The sequence below is a fragment of the Phaethon aethereus genome (genome assembly GCF_964289735.1).
Source record: "Phaethon aethereus genome assembly, chromosome: 2".
Taxonomy (NCBI): Eukaryota; Metazoa; Chordata; class Aves; order Phaethontiformes; family Phaethontidae; genus Phaethon; species Phaethon aethereus.
This window is the reverse complement of record NC_138582.1, coordinates 119583191-119602673: the sequence shown is the minus strand read 5'-3', so window position 1 is coordinate 119602673 and position 19483 is coordinate 119583191. Positions and strand designations below refer to the sequence as shown.

Genomic DNA, 19483 nt, shown 5'->3' with positions numbered 1-19483 from the left:
CGCATCAACGTTTCACGTGCGAGGCCCATCGCTGCGGGCACTGCCGGTCAGTCTGTGCTAACCCAGACCAAGAACAACGCCCAGAGGTTGCGTTGACGAGGGAGCGTTTTTGCTACAGGAGGAAGGAGCCAAAAACCTCAGTAAGTTTGAAACAGATGAAGGCCAGAGAGCAGCTGGCTATTTACATATAAGGGGTTTTTTTAACATAACTTTTTATAGTCCTAATTGATTGTCCTTCTGGCACATAGCAGCCTCTCATTTCAAACCCATCGATGATCAAGCTTTGTAAGCAACAGGCAATGCTAAAAATCCATTAGCAGAACAGCAAGACTATTAAATCCCTTTTCTGAGGGCAGACTGTTCTTTTGTTCTGTAACTCTCTTCCCACATTTTCAGCAAGCCCAGAGTCCTGCTCTTCATTTTGCAGCATAGTTTTTGCTCAGATACTGTTTTTCTGTTTTCCAACTCCTCTATAATGGTACAAGGCCCTTGAAAGATCAAGGTTTTGGCTCATATAAGTGGCCCTACAAAATTCAACTGCTTTTTCAAAGCGTCTGAAAACACAAAAAAAAGGCTGTAGCTGGGTAGCTTTTCATTTCAACACATGTAATAACACAGGTACAAATAACCTGAGCCTGCCAACATGGAGATCTTGTTTGAAATCTGACTTTCATTGTCTTCATCTCAAGAAGAGTTACTGAACACACTATTTTTACTAAAATTACTGAGACCAAGACCAGCCGTTGATCTCTGCTTGTCCTCCTTTGGGACACCACACCAGGTTTAATTTTTCCATGTTCCCTTGTCCTGTTCAGCTCTGGTACCATCATCATCTCTGGAGCAGTTCAGCATCAACTCCCATAGGCAAGTCTAGGCCTATCTTCTTTGAGCTATTTTACTTTTCGGCAAAGCAACCTGGTGCAAAGGTCTACAAGCACAGGCTCAGCAGCCTAGAGAATCGTCTAGAAAATTGTCTAGAAAACTAGGTGTTGAGATATCGGTGCCGACTTGTTTAGAGCAAAGAACGTTACATATGATTTATTGTCTTTGTTTTTTTAGAGGGCTGGGACTTTTTCTTTCGATAATAGTTGTTAGTTTATTTATCATGGCGTTCCAGCATCTTAATTAACATGTAGATGATCAAAAACCTGAGGTGATACTTCAAGAAGTACAGGGGTGGATATTTCCTTTCAGGGACATTTATAGGAAAGCTGCTGAATATGTGAGAAGTGCATGGCAAAAAAAGCCTCTTGTGGCCAAATTTTTCACCACAGGGCAGTGAGTTTCATCCTGTTCTGATCACCAGGTATCAAAAATGAGAATCACTTTTGCACCAAAAGACAGGAAAGGCCTATTTGCATATTAAGTAGGTCTCGTTGTTCCTGAACCACAGAATAAAAGGTCTGGCAACATTGGAAGTTCTTTGTCAAGGAGTCACAGAGTTGATTTGCAAAAGGAATAAAAGCATTTCCTCTTGCTGATATGTATGATTTAAAACCATGAAGTTAGAAAGGACTTTATTTTAACAGGAATATTTTACTTCTCTGTAACACCCTTGAAGAAAAGCCTGCCTATTACTGCCTCAGTTTTTTCTCAGCATGTCGTTTCTAAAGAAAACTATGTCACTAGGAAGTCAGTTCTAATTTTATGCACTGTTTTGTAGCCTGCCTACATACAAGGCAACTTTTCTTGCTGTTTAAATATTGGATATTGTTATAGGGAAATTGGGTGTGGTAGGCACTCAAACAGACCCACACCTCTCAGTGACATATAACGTAAAATTTGTTAATCTGGCTGGACAGGTACCATACTTGGACATCAAGTCCTATTCTACAGAACATGAATACACAAGTCCCAGTTTCTCCCCACACCCCATTTGGTTTAGTCTGACATAAGGTGGACTCAGGAGAATGGGACACTCCAACCAGTCAAGGTGTCAGGTCCAGACCTGGTAGCTTGGTCCCAAATAGAGAGGTTCTTCCTCTGCCTCCCACATGTTGTGGGACATCCCTGTACAGTGTACCCCCATCCCAAGGAGCTACTGATTTAACGTACCCACATCTCTGCGCATTTTGAACTGGCAGATTTAACTGTAAAAAGAAAAGCCACACCACAAAAAACCCACCCTTACTAAAGAGTTAAACCTTTGAAGTCAATCCCATGCTGCCGTTATTCATGAAAAATTGCCTAAGTAATATTTTTGCCTAGTTTTCTCTGTGTGTTTCAAACTTTTTCATCCTACACATCTGTTATTCATGCAGAGTGCCTTTGCCACAGTGTTCAAATGAGTGTAGACTATCTAGTCAGGTCAAAAGAGAAGGTTACTCATAAAGTGCAATTTTGTTTCCTTAAAAAAGGAAAATTGATCCTTTTGAAACATCAAAATGACAATGCCAAGAGCTGCCATAATACATTTATCTGTGGGCCAGTTAGGAACAATACACAGCAGACCACAAAATTATTGCGTCCTCATTTTATTACTTTTTTGAATGATCCATTCAGTCCTGTATTTATCAGTGGAAAGTGCAATGGGAGGATTGCTAATAGTACTGGTAATTTTATGTGAGGTGGATATTTGTGTATCAGTCAACGCACCTGGTAACTGTGCGTCCACCAACTTGAATTATCAGTCAGGCATCAGATGGAAATGACTTCCAGAGGTCAGCCATCTAGGGTGGCTGGGGAAATCTGGGTTCAGGCTCTGATCTGTAGCTTACGTGATGACCAGCTGAGGATCTGCACCTCTGTCCTCTCCACTACGTCAGCTGGGGGAGGCAATGGTGTCCCAGCATCAGTTAAGAAAAAGAAGTATGAGGGTGCCAGGTATTAGGGCAGAGAAAGGGGGTAATTCCTGAGGTGGCAGGAAGCACCCAAAGAGACTGAAAGCCAAGGAAGGGCAAGCAAAGGGATGCCCAGCTCATCTTTATAAACCTAATCATTTGGGGGAATTTGTCTCAAGATTTTTAACTTTAAAGGTGTGGATGTCCTATGTGGAAAATACCATTCTCTGATCCACCCACAGCTCTCAACCAAGGCACAGCAGGAGAAGGAGGAGGGTGAGTGCTTGTCCAGGAGCAGCCAGCCACTGGGTGCAGGAAGTATCCATAGAGGAATTTTTAAAAATAGTCTCCCTTTCAGCATCAGAGCTTTTACGCAAAAACAATTAATTAAAAATGAAGAAGAGAATGGGAGAGGAGGTTGTGCAAAGGTTTAGACATGACTGCAGGGGTACCAGTGCCATTTCAGGGACTTTTCTTTCTCCTTCTAAGGTGATATCCTAAACCTTTCATTGCTATGATACTGGCCCAGCTAGCTTAAAAATCTCCATTTCCCATAAATTCTGGCATGGAGACAGCTTTCCGGTGACAATTGCAAATGCGCTTGGGGAGAAAGGGGCAAGGCACTCATTATTTTTATCAGCCTCCCACAGCAGAAGTTGAAGTTCTGTGGAAAATATGTAATTTTAAATTTATTTATTTATGAAAGCTTTAAATCAAAACAATTTCTGACTGGCACGTTCCTCTCAGCTGGAACAATAAAAAATAGTGGTTGGATCATAGCTAGATTAGCCGGAGTCTCTGTGTCTCTTTCCCTTCTTTCTCTCTTTTAGACCTGAATCTTTTTATCCTCTGCGGTTTTTTTCCCCCACTTTAGCATAAGTGTCTAATATAGTTATCTTTATACAGGCAGCATGACTTCATGTTGTTACCAAAATTTGCAGTTTTCTTTCAAATTTCTCCAGGTTATAGGGCTCTTTGTCCCTCTCTAGCTATTAATCTTATATTGGGCCTTGAAACAATAGGCAAAAAGCATCAGCCAACAGTGCTGCAGCCACAGCTGTGCTGGCCAAGAGGATGATAAAGGTTCCCTTTGCATGTGTGTGACAAACACAATTCTCATTTGCATTCCTTAGGAAAAATGTCACTTCCCTGAAATGCCGAGTAGTTACTAAATTACTTTTATAGGGGAGAGAGACATAAAGACTTGGAATCAAATTCTGCCCTTTCTGTCTCCTCTGTCTTTCTCTGCCTCCAAATCTTTCCATTCACCTATATTGAGGTGTTCTGTTTCCATTTAGGCTTCCTCCAAAAAAAGGCTTAGATTTACAAAAGCGATGCAGTGTGTCCTTTTGGTAGTATTTAGGGTCAGATTACCAGAACAGTTTAAGATTCAATTTTCCATGGCTGTTCTGGAAAACCTAGCCACTGGTTTAGATATTCAAATGGGAGCTGACCCAGTCATAGAGTATTTCTAGCAAGGCGTTATTAAACATGACCTGCTTCTCAAAACAATGCGTCCTTCCAGTGACGGGTGTCTGGATGCATTAGCTGGTATCTGAAGAAAGTGACTGTGGCAGAACATCATTTGTAAGTTTATTTAAGAGCTACTCGGGTATCCTGACACGAAATTTCTTCATTTGCTTCCAGTGAAACACTGTTTCTTTTGTCAGTTTTGGCCTTTTCATTTGCAAAAGGAATACCAGCCTTTACAGACGGTGAGATAATTAATAGATACATTAATATATAGGACACAGATGACATATGAGCAAATGTATGTGTGTTTTTTTCCTATATGAATTTCATTATTACATTTACAGTTATGTTTATGGGCTAAGTCAGCTATAAGTCAGCTAAACATGTCTGGTACTTTCCATTCTAAACCCCCAGTTTTGGTAGCTTCCAATTTTTACACCTTAAAATACCAGCATCTGGGCCAAATAGTGCCGTAGTAGTGACACCTCTGATAATTTTACCCATTAGTCCCTCAAATGGGAGCCATCCCATCCAAGTTTTGGCAAATGTGCTCATATTGCAAGGCATAAAGAGACAAAGACAGTGAGCCCACAGGAAAGACTATGAGGCCATTAATCACCTTGTATTGGGAATTAGGCTAATATGGTACTCAAGATACCATGCTTAAGGACACACACTGACCGATGAAACTAAAAAATAAGTATTGAATGGAGTTGCCCATTCATTGAACACCGTCCACCCTGTTCAGTGAATGAAGTAGTGTGCCTTGACTAAAAATAATGACAATCACATGCCTAGATTGCAATCAAAAAGTGGCTGAGCAGAACCTTTGTTCCTACATGCTCAGCATTTGACAGTTTGATTAAGTAACTTTAGTAAGGGTCTTTGGACAAGAGCGGGGAAGGGATGATTACCTTTTGAAGGTAATAACAAAGAGTCCATCAAAACTGTTAGTTTACTACCCCTTTGAATGAAAACCAGAGAAAAAAGTAGTTAGAGTACTCCAAGTTTAGCTTAATTGCTAACAATAATCAATTCTTTTACTTCTGATCCACCACAAATTGAAATGATTCCAGGTGGGCTAAGACATTTCAGTGAGTACTTTGTACCAGTAGCTTCCAGCTGTGCTTTGAGGTTGGTGTAGGGGAGTATCTACTAATGAGAATAAATGGTGGACTGCAGTCAGGCTGCCAGCCATTTAGAGTGGCAGGAAGCATACACGAGAGTGATGGTCAGGCTTGCAGGTCGTCAAGAGTATGTTCACCAGAAGTCCCTGAGGAGAGTGTTTTAGTATTCCAGACTTCGCTACTTCTGCAGGAATGCTGGCCCTTCCAGACACTGCTGCAGCCATCTCAGATGTGAACTTTCTCCTTAACTCTTCCCCTTCCCCGTGCTTCAATCTACAGAGAGATTAACCCAGTGGGAATAAGCACACCACAGAGAGGCTTTCAACTTCAAACAAGCCCTGGTACCCCATGGCAGATAAGTGAAATGATACAAATGCCCCTCAAATAGTCTGCCACATTGTGTTGTTGTTATTACTATTATTATTATTATCATCATCATTTTTCACTTCTAGTCATTAATACCACTTATTTTCTACTATTTAATATATGTTCAGACCAAATTCATAGCTTTCTCCTGCTCTCTGGGGGAATTCATTGACAAATAATGTTTCAACACATTGATATATCCTGGCATGACTGTAGGACTTTCACTGTATTCACTCACTTTTACATAACTTGTCTGCAAGATCTAAGTTCTGCATGCTTTTTCTCCATTTCAAACTACCAGGATGCCTTCCAAAACCAGCCCCATTCAGGCAACTGCGAAGTCAACAAGCTTGCTTACATGGGAGGCCAAAAATTGATGAAACGGGTCAAACTCTGGTCTCATTTACACCTATACTGACTTCTCCATAATGTGAGCTGTGGCTGTGCCTCAGCTCTGAATCTCAGGAACTTTTTGGTCAGATACATTGCCAATATGTAGTTGTCCAGTCACTGGCACATGGTTTTGAAATAGTTTAGCCATGATTCTCTGAGGAGACTTGATTTAGTGTGATGGATATCAGAAACTGAAGAAGAACTGTCCTCAGGAAAAAAGAAAATGTGTCTTGTAGAAATGTCATTTGCAGAGCCTGAGGTATGTCAGTTAAGTGTAAATACAGAATAAATGCTTCTTCTTTAAGCCCTTTAGTTATTCCTCAGTGGGAAGCAGGGAGATACATGTAAATTATTTCTAAGCTGCCTAGTCCCACAGTAAACCAAGTAGTTAGAAATGACAGTGAATTAAAGATTGAAGCTTTTGGTAGTTAAAGAGAATTCAATTTTAATTTACAAAGACGTCTTGTAGACTCAAGTGTGTAACTGAAATACTTTTTCTCTCTTTGAAGTCACTACTTACCTACCCACAGGTAACAAATGGAATTCAGCAATAGAAATACAGTGTTGCTCTTTTGTAATTTATTGTCTTACTCATTTTCACATGACCACAGATTTCTGTTCTGAAGAAGTTGGGGTTTGATTTTTGAAAGTAGCACAGATACTTTGCATTAATTTTGCAAGTCATTCAGATGCACGGTTTTATTGAAAAACGTACATGTTCTGTGACCACGTTGCTGTAACACGTAAGGACCAGTATCTGCCTTGTGACGTTAACACTAAAATGGCTGGAAGAGCAGCCAACAGAAAGATCTGAGAGACTGACTGCCTTTTCAGCTGAGTCTCAGGAGTAACTTGGTAAAGCAGGGAAGAGTTAGCCAGTACAGACCAGTGTGAGAGGAGAATTAGACCCAGTGTAAGCACTGATGCTAAATACGTGTTGTATATGCAAAGTATGGTGTCATTTTCCTTTTCTTCATTCTACCCTATATATATAATAAAAAATGTGAAGGAAGTCCTGTTTTCTCAACTGTGTCTGTTGCTGACCATCAGGAAGGGTGAGTCAGCATTTCATCATCAGTAATAAAAGCACAAAGCCGCAGAAGTCAATATTGGTTTCATCATGTGTTATTGAAAAGAAGCTATAACTGAAAAAATCTTCACAGCACAGTAATCCAAGTACAACGATGCAGGAAAAAAAAAAAAACAAAACCAAAAACCACTAAACAGGGATGTGTTCTTCTAGTAAATCCTGTGTTTACTAGGAAAAAAAAGACCCCAGGAATGAGACTAGACATCTGCACATACCCGAGCAGTGAGGCACCGTGCATCAGCTCAGCCAAGAGGGGCTGGGCAGGCAACAAGCAGGGAGCAGGTGCTGACCCCACACCATTGGAGTCCCCAGGGTGCACCGCACACTCATCCTCATTCATTCCCCATCTCTCCATCAGTCTCAGTAGGAAGGTGGGGAAGATGTCGCTTCCATGTCCTACAAGAAGAGCACAAGTGAAATATGTGAGCCTGGCTCACTTCAGCCACCCCCAGCTCCTCAGCCTGCCTTGCTTGAAAGCGGCCGCTTCAGGGACCTCTTCCCCTGAAAGGAGTCCTGTCCAGGCTCAGGTTTTGTCACCAACTTGATGAGCCCTTTCCTGAAGTGCTTCTTTCAGAGGTAGAATTTTACTGATGAAGGTAGCAGTGTGTACATGGTGTTAACTACTCAAGTAACCAAGAGCTACATGAGTACTTTCAGATGCAGGATCCTTCTGACTAATACTCCTATCACCTCTGACTAATGAGGGCTGGTTAAAATGTCAAGAGTTTTTTCAGGCTTTTTTACTACCTTGTTTCTTACTCACTCTCACAGTAGATGATGATGAACTGACATGTTGTTTACCCCTTCCATTTATACAGTCCCATGCGGATAAATGAGTTGCTGCAGCTTAACTGCTTCTGCGTAGTTTAAGAAGTCTTACGGGCGTATGAATAAGAGTGACTGTTCCTGCCTGCAAGCAAACAAACTGGGCTCTGTCATTTAAGAGTAGGTCCACATTGAAGATAGTGCAGAACAACTGTTGCTCGAGTGGGAAAAGTCTGCTTCTGTAAGGCAAAATTTCGCCTAGAGCTCCCCTACCTGCATCGCTGAACTTTTCCACTGCCAGTGAAGGAGAGCAAGGTCAGACCCATGGCATCCTCACTGCCCTGCTTGGGGGCATGCAAGGAGCCTTTCGTGCAGCCTCTGAGCATTGGCCCAGGGAGGAGAAAGCGGCAGTCCCTGGGTGCATGGGTGGGCAATGGTAAGGGAGCTGGCTTAGCCCTCTCACACACCCCTGGAGCTCCCTCTCAGCCGCAAAACCTGTCTCTCCACTGGGGACAGGATGGCCTGGCTCCCCAGCGCAGCTCCAGAGCCTGGGTGCTCCTTCAGCGGCTCCCTCAGCCACGAATGGCTTTCATGTCAAGCCCTTTCAAAACAGCAAAGGGATTTTGCTTGATGTTCATGAGGCAGAGACATCACTGATAAGACTATCATACAACAGAGCATAACGCAATACATATCTGAAGGCAGCAGTAGCCTAGGAAAGAGCCTGGGGGAGAAATGCCTACAAAGGAAAGGCTGTAAAGAAAATGCATGCGTAAATATGTGTAAAAAAAAGTAGGTAAGGCGAAAAATGCTGTCAATATTTCCTCTACTGTAACTGACCTCCCCATCAGTTCTTTCAGGTCATTCATTAAATGCATGGAAACTATTGATTTTGTCTAATTAAATAACTTCTGTGCGTTTCACAGGGACAAACGCTAAGCATGGACTGCGCTGTAAGGCTTGTAAGATGAGCATCCACCATAAGTGTGCAGACAGTATTGGACAGCAGCGTTGCATGGGCAAGCTGGTAAGTCAGCAGCTCAGGGCAGCAAGTGTGGTGGGAGGCACCAGCTTGTGCTGGAGCCACTTGTTTTGTGTGCCTGACCCCCTGGCTGGCATTTAGCTGGTGCATTAACAGAACTGACACCAGGTCACTTTATTGAGGTGGAAAAAGTAAAGCCAAGTGGTGCCCTATTATCAATTTGAGCAATTGTTACTATTCAAAAACCTGAACAAAAATGAAACACAAATTTGGTATAGTTTGTGGATGTGAAAATAGTTACATAATCCAAATTTAGGTAAATATCAGAATTAGTTCCCTTGGTTTAAACTGTTCTTGCTGTAGTGTAAATCTCTCAAGGAACACTGTAAGTCAAAATATTTCAGTGGAGTTTTAACAAATGAAAAATCCTTCAAATTATGTTGGGGTTTTTTCCCACTGTTAGGATTTGATGAAAAGCCATAATTCATCTTAAAAAGAAAACCAAAGCATATTTCACAGTGAAACACTACAGAGTTTGAAGCAATCTCTCAGTAGGAGAGGCTGGGAGGAGACCTGCCCCTGTATGGACACAGCACCTTAGTGCCCAAGTCACCTTCTAAATAGCAAATTCTCATTATTGGCAAAGGCAGGATACTGTGTTTGAGACAATTCTAGCCCAGCTGGATAATTTCTATGGGAATATGGGTCTTTTGGTTACTTCTGAAAAAAGAACTTGGAAAAATGACCATTTGGAATATGAAAACTGAATACATATATTCATGTCTCAGATGTTTGCAGATTTGTTGAAATCTGAAGCGACCTGAGAAAAATATGAGCTAAAAAACAGAGCTTTACTGTGTTAAATAATGAAAAAAATCAAGCATTGACTTCAAAATGGATAGAAAACCCAGCTTTCCCTGGAAAGATCTTTTCTCTCCAAGAGTATTCAGTGAATGTTATTGTTGTTTATACATCTGTGACAAATCTTTATGCATTTGAACCATAATCATAGCCCTAGTGTGAGGCATTCTGGTATAGGAAGTTGATCTGTAAAGAGCTGAATGACCTCACTGCAAGCCTTGGACAAGCCAAATATTAAATCACGTGAATTGTTTCACGCATTTCTCGATTCCAGACTCAGCTGTTGTGGTTACTAATTTACAAAAGCAGAAAAGTAGAGGCCAAATTTAAAGCAAGTAGTTGTCCAGCAAAGTCATGGGAGTCCTATGAGCTCATGTTGTGTCTGAATCTAGTTTGTTTGTGGGCAAACTGAAGCTGGGGAATCTGGAATTTATTCCTCTAAGAAAACAAATTTATCAGTCCTCTCATTACTTCTCAATCCATACTGCAGCTCATTAGCAAACTCTTCTCATTAGCAACTAGCTGTCTACCATTTTTTGATGTATACTGAACATAGGATACAGAAAATATGCACATCCCCATGAGGCTTTTCCACTTCTCACTGTGACTGGAAGTTCTCACAGCCCGCAAGGGTTAGAAATCTGAGGGACCATTTGTGAATCTCAAGTACCTTGAAGGGCATTTCCAAAGACTTAGATGTTAGCACCTTCATTTTGGGTACTCATCTGGTGATGGCTTGAGGAGTTTTTTGACCTTACAGGACAAAAAAGAAGTGGAAGCCGCAGTCAGTCAGCAGCACACTTCAGAAAAACCTATAGAAAGGCTCTAAATTCCTTGGGTTTCACAAGCGCATACGTGGGAACATGAGGATTTGGAGTTAGGCTGGGGAAGAATAGTTGTATGTTTAGCAAATGCAAAACAATGCAAATTCATATTATATAAGAAGAGGAGAGGGAAACTTCCCAGAACCTCTAAAGATTCAGCACTTCTGCTGCAATTAATTAGTGCTGCTTTTGTGTAAGAAAGACAAAAGAAAAAGAGGGGCTGAAAATTAGTCCCTCTTCCTTCCACATAAATATGGGATTTTTTTTTTTTTCCAGGAGAAAAATCAAATAAATCCCTGATCTATAAACCCCACAGTGACTCAACAACAGGAGGCACATTTCCAGCCTCGCCACACTCTTACTGTCACTAGCTGAAGAGCTGAGGTTATTTCTACTACACCAGGCATGGCAGCAATGCACTTCATTTGTTTTTGCTTTCTCTCCCTCCAGCCAAAGGGATTTCGACGGTACTACAGCTCACCACTACTCATTCATGAACAGTTTGGCTGCATCAAAGAAGTGATGCCTATTGGTAGGTTTTGATTGCTTTTCTGTTCAGTTTCCCTTTGGCAGTGCTCTGCAACAACAGCGGCAGACTTCCAGCCGTGGTATTTACCCTCAGCAGCCTTCCAGCTCCTTTCGGTGACTGGATGTCCTTCTGCCATCTCAGGAAAGGACCACTTCAAAGATACAAAGCTGGAAGAGGAGAGGGTGTGTTTATTGTGCGTTTCACTCAAACCCCCGTACATATAACCTCTTAATAATCACCCTGTTTATAATAATAACTACCTGAGCTCAAGGTAGGAACTTGAAAGGGAGGAAACACTGGAATATTGAGGTGAAGGTCTGAGCTGGGAAGAACCAGATATAAGACAGAGAGATCAAAACAGCAGGAGACATTCAAACCACTGGTCAGGCTTTTGAGGGACTTTGCTAGATTCCTGTCCTTTTTCACCCCCTCTTCTTATTTTCCTCATATTTTTCCTTATTGACCATGTATACACAGTGTCCAAGTATTTAAAAGACCAGATTTTGCTCGCTATAATACCAAATTCCTGAAAAGAAATATTTAGAAATGGAGAAGTTAAATTGATTCTGGAAAATATTTCTCCTCACAAGTACTCTGATCAGGCAAGCCTGGCAGTACAAAAAATGAAAGCCAAAACTAGGCAGTCAGTTTAAAATTACTTGTCTGAGGACGTTTACTTTGTTTTTTTCAGCAGTTAAAAAACAAAGTTAATTACATGGATTTTATCTAAGTTTCTCTTTCTAAGAATGTCGTTTTTGTCAGAAGATGTCAAAAATGACAGATTTTGTCATTTTGAACAAACTGTCTAAAAAATGAGGTGTGTTTTACTCCCTTCAAAATTCAAGATCCCATATATTTTCTCAGTACTTTGGCCAAAATTTCCCTCCTTCTACACAGCGCTACAAATGTCCTGTATTCTACGTGTCTACTGCCTTGTACTGCAAGGGAGGCTGAGGTCTAATAATGCAATATGTAGAAGAGGATTTGAACTGGATTCGCTCATGCCAGTTTAAGACATCCATTTCTCTGCTATGGGAGATGACTTTGGGGCCAGCTATGCAGGAGAGTGGGAGTGAGAATGGAATGGACACATGCCAAGGGGGGGGTGATGGCCTTTCTGGCTACCCCTAGACTGAGCTGAGCAACCTGGAGCACATTCCCAGTAGCAGGTACCTAGCCACACCTGCCTTCAGACCCGATATGGCCTCACAGTAGGGTTGTCAGTACCGTTCAAAGAAGATCCAGGCCATCCTGTTTAGACAAATTAGCCAAGTAGTAGCACTGTGAGGGCAGACGGATAAAGGTGATGGCCCAACCTTACCACGAGGATGCTCGGGCACGATGCAGGGTTTTTCCCTTCTTGCATCTACTGTTGAGAGCAATCCAAGAGGTCAGTGGTAGGACACGCAGCAAACATGGATTAAAGCCTTCTGGTACTTTGTTTTCCTTACCTCAGTGTACACAGCATCAGTGGTGATTAGAGAAGGAGGATGTCAAGTAAAGAGAGAGAGGCAATGGCAGGAACCCAAAGAGCCTGTATGAGGGGAGGGTGATCTTTATGGGAGCAAGGAGGCAGCAGAAAATCACTAGCAAAAGCCCAATTCCGTTAAGGTAATCAAACCCTTTTTATCAGCATAGTCTCTCAATTCATGTTTCTAAGCATACACCTCAAAACGTTGGTAGAGGCAGGTGCTTCTTCAAGTGGAGCAGAAACATGACCAGAAATATCTTCAAGGGATTGATGCATGTTTTTCTCCTTCTATTGCAGCCTGTGGAAATAAGGTTGACCCTGTGTATGAAACTCTCCGGTTTGGGACTTCCTTAGCTCAGAAAACCAAAAAGGGCAGTTCTGGAAGTGGGTCTGAATCTCCCAACAGAAACTCTGTAAGTATCCCACATCTTTCTTCCATTTTTCTTTGTGGAGGAGCAATGGATATTAATTCACAGGAGCTTGTATCAGAGTTCACAAAGCCTGTATTTCAAACTGTAAAAAAAAAAAAAAATCACTCCCACCTTCCAAAATGAGACCAGAAGACACATTATTTTTGCAAATTTGGGTTTTAAGTATCTTTTAGACGACTCTTGAGAAAAAGAGAAAAATAAAAATTAAATTAATAATCTTCTGTTATCAGATTGGAAAAGGAAAATATATTCTTTTGATTTTGCATATCTGTGTAAAATTGGAACAGAGATATTTAACTGTCATGCTGGAGTAAATGCTTCCTGTCTGTTGGTAGTGGTGGACATTTAGCCTTCATACAAGTGATAGCAATGGGTTGGAGTCCTCAGAGCCTGGATTTCATAGAATCATAGAATAGTTTGGGGTGGAAGGGACCTTTACGGGTCATCTAGTCCAACCCCTCTGCAATGAGCGGGGACATCTTCAACTAGATGAGGTTGCTCAGATTACGGTCCAACCTGACCTTGAAAGTTTCCAGGAATGGGGCATCTACCACTTTTCTGGGCAGCAAGCTCCACAGTACAAACCCAGCCAAAATTAAGCCACTGCTACTGCTACTGGACTGGAACTTCCACCTTTGCCCAGTGTAGACTCAGGAGGGTGGCATCACAGTTTTGGGCTCCTCTCACCAAAACCCAAATAAAGGCAGGTGTTTTCAGCTTGTTGTATCCAGACAGGGAGATTTTCACCTTCATGTTAATCCTTGTCATTCACTCTCTCCTTTCATAAAAGTCACTTTCCTCAGGACCATGGCAGAAGAGATGGAGAAGGAAGACAATGCTAGTTCCCTTAGCCCTGCCTTTGCTAAATCCACACCTAGCTCAACAATACCAGTTTCTTCCTTACAGAAATTATTCTTTCAACAGTATTGGGACCCATAAGATCAGGACCTCATTCATAGTGTTGAAACAACATTTCATACCCTCTCACCTCTCATAAACAGGCACTTAAGCCTGTGCTTGGGGCTCTCTTTTTTTCCCAAGAGATCCTCCCAACTCCCCTGCCAAAAAACAAAAAAACAAACCAAAAATGTCACACCTGAATACACTGGAGGCTAAAGCTGATTGTCATGTCTAAAAAGCAGACCCACATTATCTGACAACCTCTTCCACACCCACCTCAGAATACAAATCACCAGGCACAGAGACATGATGAGAGTCGGTCTCCAGACCTCGGAGCAAACACTTACATGTTTAATTTAAAATGGTGCTAAGATCTGTTTATGTTTGGTACAACATTTCCTTGACACTTAAATGTATGCTGACTCACAAGGCTGAACTGTAACCTCAGGTGGTATAGGTGGCCTCTAAACAGATGTCCATTTGTGTCAGGTGGGAAAGAGGACAGACAAGTTTAAACAAGAACTAAGTGAAATCTGCAAGGGCGTTATTAAAAGACATGTTCTCTATCCACCCTTGTTTGTATCTTAAAAGGAATTCAGTAATTTCCACTCTTTTTTAAAACCTAAAGTGACTCTACCACCTGTCGCATCGTGATTACGGTTCTTTCTTTCAGTTATTTAATTTACTTTGAAACAGAAGTTCTACAAATGTAATTATTGCTTTCTAAATCAATAAAGCATTATGTTGAATTATGAATGACAACTCAAGTGTAGAAATCACGAATGCTGTGTCAGCTTGCCCTAGGGAGTTGATCATAACTAGTTGGGGTGTGGGTGTACAATGAGGAAAGCAAGTTCATTATGGGAATTTCTCCAGGGTATTGAGGCTGAGAGAGAATATAACAGGTGTCAGCATGCAGAAAATAGAAAACACTACAGAACTGAATAAACAGACATGTGAAACCATAACTTCTGCCAGTGCAAGCTTGTGGATTGAGACAAGGATAAAAACCAGGGGCAAACACAATCCTGATCCAAATGATGGGGCCATGGAGTTTTACAACTAGAGCAGACACTGACCAGCGACCAGAGCAGGGACATGATACAGAGCCCTTAGAGCCCAGGTGAAAATGCATCAGAGCACGTGAGCTAGCCGTACATGTTAAGATAGTAACACATAGGGATTAAGACCTTTCCCCAGTGGTCCTCACTTCTGTGCTGCCCTGCTCCTCTCAAAGCAGAAGCACCAACGCAGCTGTGAGGCTCGCAGCAGCGCTGGGGCTTTGCAGCTGGGCTGCGCCCCAGCCCTGGGAGCTGGGAAGTGCTTCAAAGTTCTGCCATGTCACCAAACCAGGGCCACCAGAGACATGGTAACACCTGGGATCCTACTTCACCTCACAGATGGTGTCCAAACTGTCAAAGGGTTTGCTCTGGGTCAGAGCAGCATAGCTGCTTCTGCTGAAGGCAATTAAAAGAAAAGGCAACTAGCCTAGGAGCTGTGCCCTGTCTGTACAGCCATAAAGCTTTCAGGACTGCAGTTCATGTCTCTGGGCAGAGTAGAGATAACCGTCTTGCTCTGAACTAGCCAAGGTATTTTTAATATGACTGAGCAGTATGGACACACCCACTGTGATTTTTCAGCCCAGATTCTGCATTTCCCATAAAAGAAAGTGGCCATATGCTCCAGATTTACTACCTACTGCTTCCTTCAAAAATGTGCTTCTGCAACCCACATTTATACAGAAAGTCACTTGTGGTGATGTAAATGTGATTCCAGTTCTTGTTAGATTTTCGTGGATCAGCTCCTCTCAAAAGTAGCTTTGTACCTCTGTCATTTCTATCAGACCATTTGTCATATAGCTCTTGACTGAAAAATCATTAAAGGTAACTGATGTTACTTCAGGAGGTTTTGGATGAGGTGTATACTGAAGAGACAGTCACTGCATATCCCATATGCAGTGTCATAAATGCAGACCCAATAAAATACGAAGCTAATCAGCAATTAAGAAGCTGGTCTATGAAGACTGTGTAACATGCTGTAGCAATGAGCTGAAAAATAGCTGCAACTTACTATTTCAACCGAGCCAGTCTTTCCCTTCTCCTCCCAGCAACTAGAAATCCCTAGATATGCTCTCCACTGACTCCATTTTAGCATTGGTATCGCAGTACCTTCTCATCCAGGGGTGACCCATTTGTGCAAGATGCAAGACCAGCATGACCTGCTGCAAAACGCCGAGTCTAAAAACAAGGCAGAACAGAGCAGTAAAGTAGAAGACTCTTAAAATAGCAAGGGAAACAAGATAACTACAAGATATCTGTGGCATAAATCTACTTTTAACCTCTTTGTTCATTAGTATCCTTGGATGGAGAAGTAGCTAGGAAAGTAATAGATAGGGGAAATAAAATTGTTAAAGTAAAGTACTTTCTAAAAAAAGCTTTGTTGTCAACACTACGAAAAGCAAAAACCATATAAAAATCTATAAAGAAATTCAGATTTTGTGCTCCCTGAACAAAAGCAGTGAATGTTCTTTCTTTGGCTTTTCTTCCTGTAATGCAGGCAAAGGTCTGCAAAGCAATGGACAGAGATACGTGTACAGCATAGTTCTAGTGTGTCATGGAATAATGAAGTGAAATCCTTCTACATGTCTTAAAATCCTGTTAACAAGAAATAAATAAAGCTTAGGAGCATATAAGGATTTACAGTTTTTCAGACTAGAGAGAGCGCTTGGCTCAAGTTCAGTGTTTATGGTTATCAAAGATGTTTCACCCAAAAGAAGTCAGGTGTGGAGAGTTCAGAAACTGAAGTTCTATAAGGTCAGATTTGGACAGAGTTGTTTGGAGCAGCTCCTGGTTCCTGTCAGGCTATACATGGAGAAGCTGACTACCCAACCAAGGCATCTGGTGCTTTATGCAGACTATACTTCTGAGGCTTGAGATTATGTCATCCTACGTTTCCTACACCCTAGAACAATGGGTCCCTAATCATGATTGACATTAATATGGTACAAATAAGAAATAATAGTAATTCTAACAACAACAACATTTGGGTTTCATTTTTCCTCAACCATACAAGCCAGATGACTGTTCAAAAAAAAAGTGAGGGCAGATATTTAAAGACTGACTTCACCAACTCTATCACACTCCAGCTCCTTTTTCAATAGCATGTTAACAGAATTAAAATCACCCTTACATTACAGTTATTTCACTGAATAATGTATTCAGGGTTAATAAATTAATAGTCAATAGTTTCAATTAATGTCCAGTCTCCTTGGTAGACAGCATTTAGTGTACCTGCAGGATCTACAAATTCCCCCAAGTCCCTTCTCTTTTATAGAGAGAACCACATTGTTTAACATAATCCTTTGTTCCTTAACTTTCACTTCACTTTATACTGCAGAAATCTTTTGTACTCCAGACTGGAAACTTGGTCTGGAGTTCTTTCTGGGATTTCAGTGCTCCCTGTGAAGTAGGTATTTGTTGTGCATCACCAGATACCATGTCTTCTGCAATCCCATTAGGCTGACTTGCTCTGCTCTGTATAGCACCCAAGTACCACATTTCCCAAAGGCTCTTGTATGGTCTTATTTCACCTCATCACTCACTTTTTCTGGCTTATCCCATCTCATTTGCTCTTTCTGTCCCTGCAGACAGCTGACCTGGCAGAAGTTCCTGAGGAAGGCGATAGCTCTGCAAGCACCCTTGACATAAGCAGGAAACGCAGCAACAGCGGTGAGTGCTGCTAGGCCAGGATAGCATCTTCAGATGTATAGGCCTGTGTACAACCTAATTATTTCAGCCATTTTTTTATGGCATGTCCATGTTTTAGCAGCATTCTGGTTTTCAAAGCGGGAGGTGAGTGGGACATGTAGTTGGGGAATGTTTTTTGCCATTCAGATGAAATTCAAGCCACCAGTTTTCTTAATTTGTTGTGTCCAGACCTGACGTTGGACAAAGTTCAGCTCCATTCCCTATCTCCTCCACTTCATGAACATGACCGTAGGCTAATCACTTAACGTGCTTCAGTTCCACATTGGCAAAATGGAACAAAAATAATACCTCCTTTCTCTTCCACATGTTTGACTTGTCTATGTGTCTCTATATACCATAACCTCTTTGGGACAGCAAACGAATCATATAATATCCATGTGTCTGTAAAATATCCAACATAATGAATCCTGATTATAATGGCACCTTCTCAGTACAACGATAGCATGTGCCCAGTAATATTAACAGCCCAATTCCTTTGTCTGCTTTGCAGTACAAGAGTAATGTTTTTACAGCATTGGTATGATGGGATTTAGGGACCATCATACCCTTCGAGAGCTTAGTAATGAAATCTCAGCCACTGAGGGATGGTGTTCGTGACCCTATTCTTGAATTCAGTCATGGTGAGGGAAGCAATAAGTACAAAAGGTTTTGGAGCACTAAGCAAAACTTCAGGCCCAAACCACCAGAGCAGCTTCTCTAACAGCACCTGAAGGTTGCTTTCCTGAATCTCACATGAGATGTACGCTACAGAAATAAATCACAGTGAGCATAGTTTTTTTCTGTTAGACCCCCCGTGCTCCTTACGTACTGCTAGCAATTCATGTAGGTGAAATGCCAGCTTCAGCTGTCCCTTCCCATTTTATGCCACCTCCTTATTCCTTTCCTCCCCTCCTGGTCCTATCACTTCTCCTGACTCTGATGAGTCATTTCCTCCCTCTCGCTTTGTGAACACCCCATCCGTGTTATCTGCTTTCTCCTGACTTTTTTTTTAGATTTTCTGTCTTGCAAGTGCAAGTTGACCTGACCTGGTTAAAGATAGAGAGTTCAGTCTGCTTCACATTCTTTAATCCTGCCCACCTGAGATTAATTTGGCCCTGTTTGAGTTTTCAGATAAATTTTTATTTCATTGTCAATCCGTAGCTTCATTTCTGAAACCCAAAGAAACTTTTTTCTCTGAGTTCTGCATTCACTGAATGCACTGAGAGGCATTCAAGGAAGTTACTCAAAGAGATTAGTTTAAAAACTCAGCATGTGTCAAACCTCCAAATAACCTCCGCGGCACATTAACGATTCCTTTGATCAGCACTGGCTTTTTGCAATCCATCCTTCAGAGGCTCGGGGTATAAATTATGCATCAGTCACTCCAAAAATTTCCCCTTGGTAGATTTTTAATAAACTGCCCGCACTGTTTGTACAAGCTATGGAAATGGTAAAATCCTTTTCAGACTGTAAAAATCCCTGCTTTTTTGGGGTTTTTTTAGCTGCTGCTGTTAGGGCAAACAAATATGAAAATAGATGGATTTCTGTTGTGTGGAGACGTGAACTACATACCTCTATGGCCTTCAGATTCAAGTGCCTCCTAGTAATATCCAGAGACCATGAGCTAAACAGAGATTAAAAATTTATCAAAGTAAATTCAAAATGTTGTTACAGAGTGATTCACCACTCCTTTTTCCTCAGTTGTCCGCTACCTCTTTAGCAGGCAGTTCCACTTTAATGCCTTG

At 41.6% G+C, this 19483-nt stretch overlaps 1 protein-coding gene across 2 annotated transcripts in view; it reads left to right on the top strand.

Annotated features, from left to right (window-relative positions):
- STAC (SH3 and cysteine rich domain) overlaps positions 1-19483 on the top strand; it is a gene marked incomplete at its 3' end in the record, with an annotated part of 73905 nt that overhangs the window by 37540 nt on the left and 16882 nt on the right. For both annotated transcript variants that reach the window (XM_082015131.1, XM_082015130.1), the window contains exons 3-6: positions 8921-9021; positions 11112-11193; positions 12959-13074; positions 17639-17720. In XM_082015131.1, coding sequence (XP_081871257.1) covers positions 8921-9021; positions 11112-11193; positions 12959-13074; positions 17639-17720 — 381 coding nt within the window. The remainder of the gene's footprint in view (positions 1-8920; positions 9022-11111; positions 11194-12958; positions 13075-17638; positions 17721-19483) is intronic.